We start from the raw sequence: 7,500 nt of genomic DNA on the forward strand, positions 1-7,500 counted from the left end.
AAATTAACTGTGTATTTTTTTCGAAATTCATTGGTACAAACCAAAAAAAAAGGCTCAGTGTGGTTCATCTATGACTGTTTCTGTAGTTTGATCCAATAAAATCGTCCTCACCCTCTGTGGTCCGTATGATTAAATTCCAATAATGTTTAATAAAGTGAAGCTCTGATTAAAAAGTACTGTGACGTGGTTCCTGTGTGCCGCGGGCTCGTTTGGCACGTGGACACGCATGTATATGTTCACATTAGACGAGCGGAGGAGAGGGTGCGGAGGTGAGATTGTAGTCGGCTGGTGTTATTTAAAGAAAGCGTCTCGGGATCTTCGGCACGTCGTCTCACACTTCTCTCGTCTTCCTCCTCCACCTAACCTTTCTCCTCAATTATCTGCCTCTCCCACTCTTTCTTTATTCCACTCAAACATGCGACTCTGCACACACGGCACACTTCATTTTACCGTATCCGTGAGGACCGCCCCCGTCCATCGAATCTACTGCTCGCTCTACAGGCCTCCAACCCGAACCGCTCCACAGAAAACTGCTGATCCACCACCCAATTCTGATCAGCTCATTGTCAAATCAAAGTGGAGGTTTGTGCCAAATTTAAGGAAACTCCCTTAATGCGTTCTTCAGATATCAAGGTTACGAGAATGAGACAGACACAAGGTCACAATGACCTTGACCTCTGACTACCAAAATCTAAGCAGTTCATTGTTGATTCCAAAGGGCTGTTTGTGCCAAATTTAGGGAAACTCCCTCAATGTGTTTTTGAGAAACCATGGTTACAAAAATGAGATGGACACAAGGTCATGGTGAACTTTGTCTATCAAAATCTAAACAATTTATTGTTGAGTCCAAAGGGATGTTTGTGCCAAATTTGAAGAAATTCTCATGGTAAAAAAGGTCAAATCTGGTTCTCAAGAATGAGACAGATAACATCAAAATTACCTTGACCTTTGACCACTAAATTCTAATAAGTTAATTGTTAATTGTCTAATAAGTTAATAAGTCAAGTTAATTGTTGAGTCTAAGTAGACGTTTGTGCCAAATTATAGGAATCCGCCTCAATGCTTTTTAGAGATACCACGGTTATGAGGACGATGTAGACAGAAAAAAAAATCGCAATGACCTTTGCCCACAAAAATCAGCGTTTGTGCCAAATTTACAGAAATTTCCTACAAGGTTTTCTTGAGGTATCTGATTCACAAGAATAAGACAGACAATGTCACAGTGACCTTGACCTTTGACTACCAAAATACAAGCAGTTTATCGTTGAGTCCACGTGAATGTTTTTGATAATTTATATTATTGTTGGATTTTTAAATCCAGCAATAATTTCTTCATTCCAATCATTTCTACTAATATAATTTCAAGAATTTCATAATTTCAAACGCTTCATGCATTTCCCCCTGGTCACTCAGGGAGGTGACATCTATTTATCTATCTGGAAAAAAAAAACCTGATTCCTGATGAAAAACAGGTGAGCGCCGCGGTGCTTGAATGAATTAAAAATCAACTTTATTTCTGTGCCTGTGGGAATTCACATGAATATGCTTTTTTTTTTAGTATGGAAGTTAAAATTAGTCTCCTACAGAAAAGTTAGAAGTTTGGAAGAAAAGAGTAAAAAATCTGCAGTCTTGAGATGCGTGGAAAGGCTGTGTGTGCAGAGTTGTGTTTGGAGGCAGCAGATGGGATGAAAGAGCTCTTTGCGTTTGTTATTTTTGTCGGAGGAGAACCAGCGGGTCCAGTCAGATCTGAATCTGTGGGAGTTTTGGGGGGAAGCTGCAGACTCAAACGCAGCTCTGACTTAAGCTGCAACCCGGCCGTCAATCCACGAAGGTGACCGAACTTTGGAGGATTTTATTTTCACGTTCAATCTGCACGCTTTTGTGGGCGTGAGGTGCGGCGCAGAGCGAGGACTCACTGAGGCAGCTGTTGTGCGTGAAGTCCCGGTGGAAAGCGTCACACTCGCGCTCCTGACTGCCGGTGCCCCTGCAGGTACACCACAGGCTCATGGTGATGTTGGAGGGACTGCTGTCGCTGTAGTTGGGCGTTACATCAGAGCCTGAGATGGAGAGAACAGGAGAGAGAGAGAGAGGTGGGGGGAATTAGGATGCAGATTAGCCAGGAAGAAAGCTAAAGAGGATTTCTGCAAATTGAGAATTGAATCAGTGGATGATTTCCAGCGAGGAAGTGAGTCACCTGCAGCGGGTTTCTCTGACAAAGACACGCTGACAGAATAACAGCTTCTGCTGTAACTCTACAAAAAGCGATGGTATTCAAATAATGGAGGTTGGTAGAATTATCTACACTATCAATCAGTGCAAAAGTGCCTTTTTAAACTAATTTTCTTACTAAAATATCAATTACACTGATTATCAGTGAAATTTAGGGTTTACAGCTCTAATATAGGTTTAGAATCAGTTATTTTTATCCCGTTTGTGTGAAATTATGTCATAATTGGTGCATGAATTTTTGAATTATAGCGAAAAACACATTGACACTGACCATGAAATTCTTATTAGTTTATTACTGAGACCAAGTGGAAGCTTGCGCCAAATTTTAGGAAATTCTCTCAGGGTGTTGTTTAGATATCGCAGTGAGGAGAACGACAGTAACGACAAAACCACGGTCGCCTTTGACCACAAAGTTCTGGTCAGCTCATAGTTGAGTCTGTGGACTTTTAAGTTAAGATTCTTGTAGAGATTCTTGAGTTATCAGGATAACAAGAACAAATCTATCCAAGTGGATGTTTGTGCCAAATTTGAGCAAATTCCCTTACAATAAAAGATTGTATTCAAAGTGCTTTTTTAAAACTCCTTTTACGTACTAAAATATCAATTACATTGACTATCTGTGAAAATTTGGGTGTACAGCTCAAATCTAAGTTCAAAATTATAATAAAAATCTCTTCCACTTCATTATTTTATCATGTTTGTGTGAAATTTTGTCATACTTAGTGTATGAATTTTTGAGTTATAGTGAAAAACATGTTGACACTTTGACCACCAAATTCTAAATTCATTCTGTTGAGTCCAAATAAACTTTAGCAAGGCGTTCTTCAGATTTCAGGGTTACAAGCATGACACAGAAGGAAAATCACAGTGATCTTTGACTGCCAAAATCTAATCAGTTCATCGCTGAGTCCAAGTGGAAGTTTGTGCCAAATTTGAAGAAATTCTCTCAAGTATATATATCCTTTAAAAAAGGAGAATGAAAAGTGACCTTGAACTTTCACCACCAAATTCTAAGTTCAGTTCATTCTTTAATCCAAGAGGCAATTTGTGCCAAATTTGAAGAAATTTACTAGAAGTGTTCTTCAGTTATTGTGTTCATGAGAATGAAACAGACAGGGTCCCACTGACTTTTACAACTGACCACAAAAATCTGTTAAGTTCATTCCTAAGTCCAAGTGAACATTTGTGCCAAATTTGAGGAATTTCACTGAAGGTATTTTTGAGATATCAGATTCAAAAGATTCAGACAGACAAGGTGAAAATAACCATAACCTTGACCCATGTCCACAGAAATCTGATCAGGTCATCCTTGAGTCCAAGTGGACATTTGTGACAAATTTGAAGAATTTGCCTCAAGGTGTTCTTGAGATATTCTGTTCACGAGGACGAGACAGAGCCGGTCACACACCTTTGACCTTAAACTAAACAGATCTTTGTTGAGTCCAAGTGGACGTTTGTGCCAAATTTTAAGAAAGTTCTAGAAAATTAGATATTGCATTCATGATGAGACAGACAAATGAATGGACAGTTAAAAAACATTACCGCCTCGGGCCAATGCTGCTGCGGAGGCATAAAAACAGGCGAGTGAACTCACCGATGAGGCCGACGTAGGACATGAGACAGCCGTGGTAGTTATCATGAGGACAGCTGGTGACCGTGTGAGACGTCACCTGGCAGTTCATGTGGAAATCAGCGAGTCGAGACCTGCAGAAACACAAACACGCATCCAAAAGAAACACTGTAGGAAAAATACTTTGTAAAACAAATTTTAAAAAATATTTGCAGATTGAGTCCCTCCTGGAAATGAAAGTCGGTTAAAACCTTTCGAGGCCCGACCGTCTCTGTTTGACCTTTCCGCTCTCAGGCCGTTTTCAGCGTCTGCTATCGTATTTAATTCACATCCATTAAAGTGCACCCCAAAATCATCATCATCCGGTTCGCTGGCACACTGACCTTTTTTTCAACCTGAAGAGTTTGTAGAAATCATTTCATTCAAGTCTTTTTCCATCTTCAACCTTCAAATGTTTTTCCCTCCGTGTCCCCTCCTGTGCGCCGTTCACTCAGGAAGTTTCTTTAATTTTAGAAAGTTTTGGTGATTTTAGGGTTAGGATTAGGACTCTACCATTTTAGCGCATTTCTCAGAATTTTAAGAAATTTCTCTGATTTTTGGATGTTTCGAGGATTTTAGGGCGATTTTTCAAAGTTAGAATATTTCTAGCATTTAGGGACGTGTCCGATATTTTAATCCATTTCTAGGACTTCAGGGCATTTTCAGGATTTTAGGACGTTTCTAAAATTGTAGAATGTTTATCAGATTTCAGTATATTTCTATAATTTAAGGACATTTCTCGGATTTTAGGAAGCTTTTAGTATTTTGCAGGATTTTAGGACATTTCTTGGATTTTAAGACATTTTTAGGATTTTATGATGTTATTATGATTTTCTAGTATTCCAGACAATTTAGCACGTTTCTCTGAATTTTAAGACATTTCAAGGACTTTAGAACATTTCTAGCATTTTAGGACATTAGTGTCTTATCTGTGTCCTCTGTGGGGGTGTGGGGGATCCTCCTCTGGCTCTATTTTGATGCTGTTTTATGTCTCTGACACTTTATGGAGACATAAAGGACAAAAACTATTCACAGAGTCAACCACTTTATTCGTACTGTCAATCGGAAAATGGCTGGGGGCCACCAGGGGCCCTGTCAGGGGGCCCTGTCAGAGGCCCAGTCAGGGGCCCTGTCAGGGGGCCCTGTCAGGGGCCCAGTCAGGGGCCCTGTCAGGGGGCCCTGTCAGGGGCCAGAAGGCCCTGGGCCGTAGGCTGGGTATCACTGCAGTGAAGATCGAGAACAGCTGCAGTGACTCTCCTGACGGCTGAACATGTGGACATAAAAGGCTGATTCACGGAGCAGTGGGAGATAATCTGTGTGTTCAGCGTTCATGTCCTGCAGAATCCGGCACATCATGTTAATGCAGAAACTGTCACAGCCAATAATGTTCAGCGGCTCAGCTTAATCTACCGTCCTACTTCTCTGTGTCTCCGTCCTGTCTGTCTCTGTCTGTCTCTGCTCTTCACATCCACAGCCCCTCTCCTGCTGTCTTTTCTCTTACAGCAGTGATACTCAACGTACGGCCCGCGGGCCAAATCTGGCCCCTGATAGGGTCCCTGGTGGCCCCCCAACCAATAAAAAAGTGACTGACATTGTGGATTGTTTTTGTCCTTTTAGTGTCCATAAGGTGTCAGAGACATAAAACAGCATCAAAACAGAGCCCCCACACCCCCGACAGAGGTCCTAGATAAGATCCTAATGTCCTAAAATTATAGAAAGGTCCAAAAATCCTGTAAACATCCTAAATTCCTATGAATGTCCCCAAATCCTACAAACATTCTTAATTCCTAGAAATGTCCAAAAATGTCCTGAAATTGTAAAAACATGTTTGGGGCCGGTGACTGGCCCCTGGCCTCCTGTCATTTACAAAAGTGGCCCCAAATCAAGACACGTTGAGTATCCCTGACCGACATGATTCTTCTTCTTGCTTTTCAGAGTGTAACATGTTAAAGAGACAGAGAGACGGACATATGGACGGACGGATGGACGGACGGATGGACAGAGAGACACCCAGGAGGAAGAAGGTTAAAGATGTCGTCTGGTCAGATGACAGAAACGTGTGATCGTATCGCTGTGACGCTGTATGATGGACGAAGTACACTTCTGTGTGTGTGTGTGTGTGTGTGTGTGTGTGTGTGTGAATGCACGAGTGTTTGACTCGCTCACACGTGCGTCAGTGTGAAAAAGTGAAAATGTTTGTTTGCTTGTCTGTCGGCTGCAGGAAATGATGCAGTCTGACAGGCTGAGTGCTGCGCTTTTGACTTTCACACAGAGGGCAGGGAGTGTGTGTTACTGGGAGTGTGTGTGTGTGTCTGTGTGTGTGTGTCACTGTGTGTGTTGTCCTGCTTGAGTAATCCTGCCAACGATGTCAACTCGAGACAAAAGATGCAGTCATAATCCACACTGACAAACACACTCTCCTCCAGTCTCTCTCTGTCTCTGTGTGACACACACACACACACACACACACTCGCGCACACACGCGAGCGCACACACACACACACACTCACACACACACACACACACACACACACACACACACACACGCTCCACCCTTGGCTTGTCAGGCAAGATTGTTTATTTCAGTCATTTCAGTCTTTCAGTCAGGTTTTTTTTTCATTTTATTTATTTTATTTTTTGACATTTTGTGTCTTTTTAAAGTTATTTTGTATATTTTCTTTAAAGTTATTTTGTATATTTTCTTTAAAGTTATTTTGTATATTTTCTTTAAAGTTATTTTCTCTTCCTTGTTTTTGTTGTTGTCTCTTAGTGGACATTTACTGTAGTTTTTAGTAACTGTGTACGTATGTTTTGTTGTCTCTTTTGTCTCACTATGGAAATTTTGTGTCTTTTTGGAAATTTTGTGTCTGATTTAGGTAATTTGTATGTTCTTGTGGTTGTTTGTTGTCTCTTTGTGGACATCTAGAGTCTTTTTTAGTGATTTTGTGGCTCTTTTAGGTAATTATGTTTTTTTAAGTCGTGTCTTCTCGTGGTCGTTTTTTCTTTGTGTGGACATTTTGTCTCTTTTAGGTCATTTTGTATGTTGTTTTAGTTATTTTGTCTCTTTCTGTGGGTGATTTGTGTTTCAGGGTTTTTTTGACAGTTTTAAAGTCCTGGATAATATCAGCACTAATGAGCAGACAGGGAACTAACTGATCTTTTAAAAATGGCTGGCCGTATGAGCGGCGGGCAGCGGCAGTGACAGATGAAGGTCACAGAGGGCGGCGATGACGGCGGTCGTGATGACGGTGGTGGCGATGACAGTGGCGGCGGCGGCGGCGCTGCAGACCGCAGGAGGCTCGGAGACCGCCGAGCAGCTCTGAAACCACTCCATCAAACCCTGCTGGGACTCCTCGCCTCCCGCCGAGCCCGTTAAAGATTCATCCGCACTAATCACGAAGCAGGAGCAGAGTGAGCGGCGTTCCCGGACTCTGAGCGACCCGACATGTTTCCTCCGGACTCGACGCTGGTAATGAGCGGGCATACATGAAAAAATAAACCAGCTTAAATAAGACATGACCCCGAAGGCTCAGAGGTTGTTTCGCCCGAGTTCAGAGCTCCAAGAGGACGACGTCCATAAACGAGACGGCTGCAGGTTTTTGGTCGTATGACACCGAGGATCATCTCCAAGTTTTATCGAATACAGTTTGGGTCTTCAGAAC

The 7,500-nt window shown here is 42.0% G+C and overlaps 1 protein-coding gene across 1 annotated transcript in view; it reads right to left on the bottom strand.

Moving 5' to 3' along the window:
* LOC121960115 (GDNF family receptor alpha-2-like) overlaps positions 1 to 7,500 on the bottom strand; it is a 30,758-nt gene that overhangs the window by 6,729 nt on the left and 16,529 nt on the right. The window contains exons 4-5 of the mRNA XM_042509718.1: positions 3,824 to 3,933; positions 1,917 to 2,057 (exon numbers count right to left, since the gene is read on the bottom strand). Coding sequence (XP_042365652.1) covers positions 1,917 to 2,057; positions 3,824 to 3,933 — 251 coding nt within the window. The remainder of the gene's footprint in view (positions 1 to 1,916; positions 2,058 to 3,823; positions 3,934 to 7,500) is intronic.

The sequence above is a fragment of the Plectropomus leopardus genome, chromosome 20 (assembly GCF_008729295.1).
Source record: "Plectropomus leopardus isolate mb chromosome 20, YSFRI_Pleo_2.0, whole genome shotgun sequence".
Lineage (NCBI taxonomy): Eukaryota > Metazoa > Chordata > Actinopteri > Perciformes > Serranidae > Plectropomus > Plectropomus leopardus.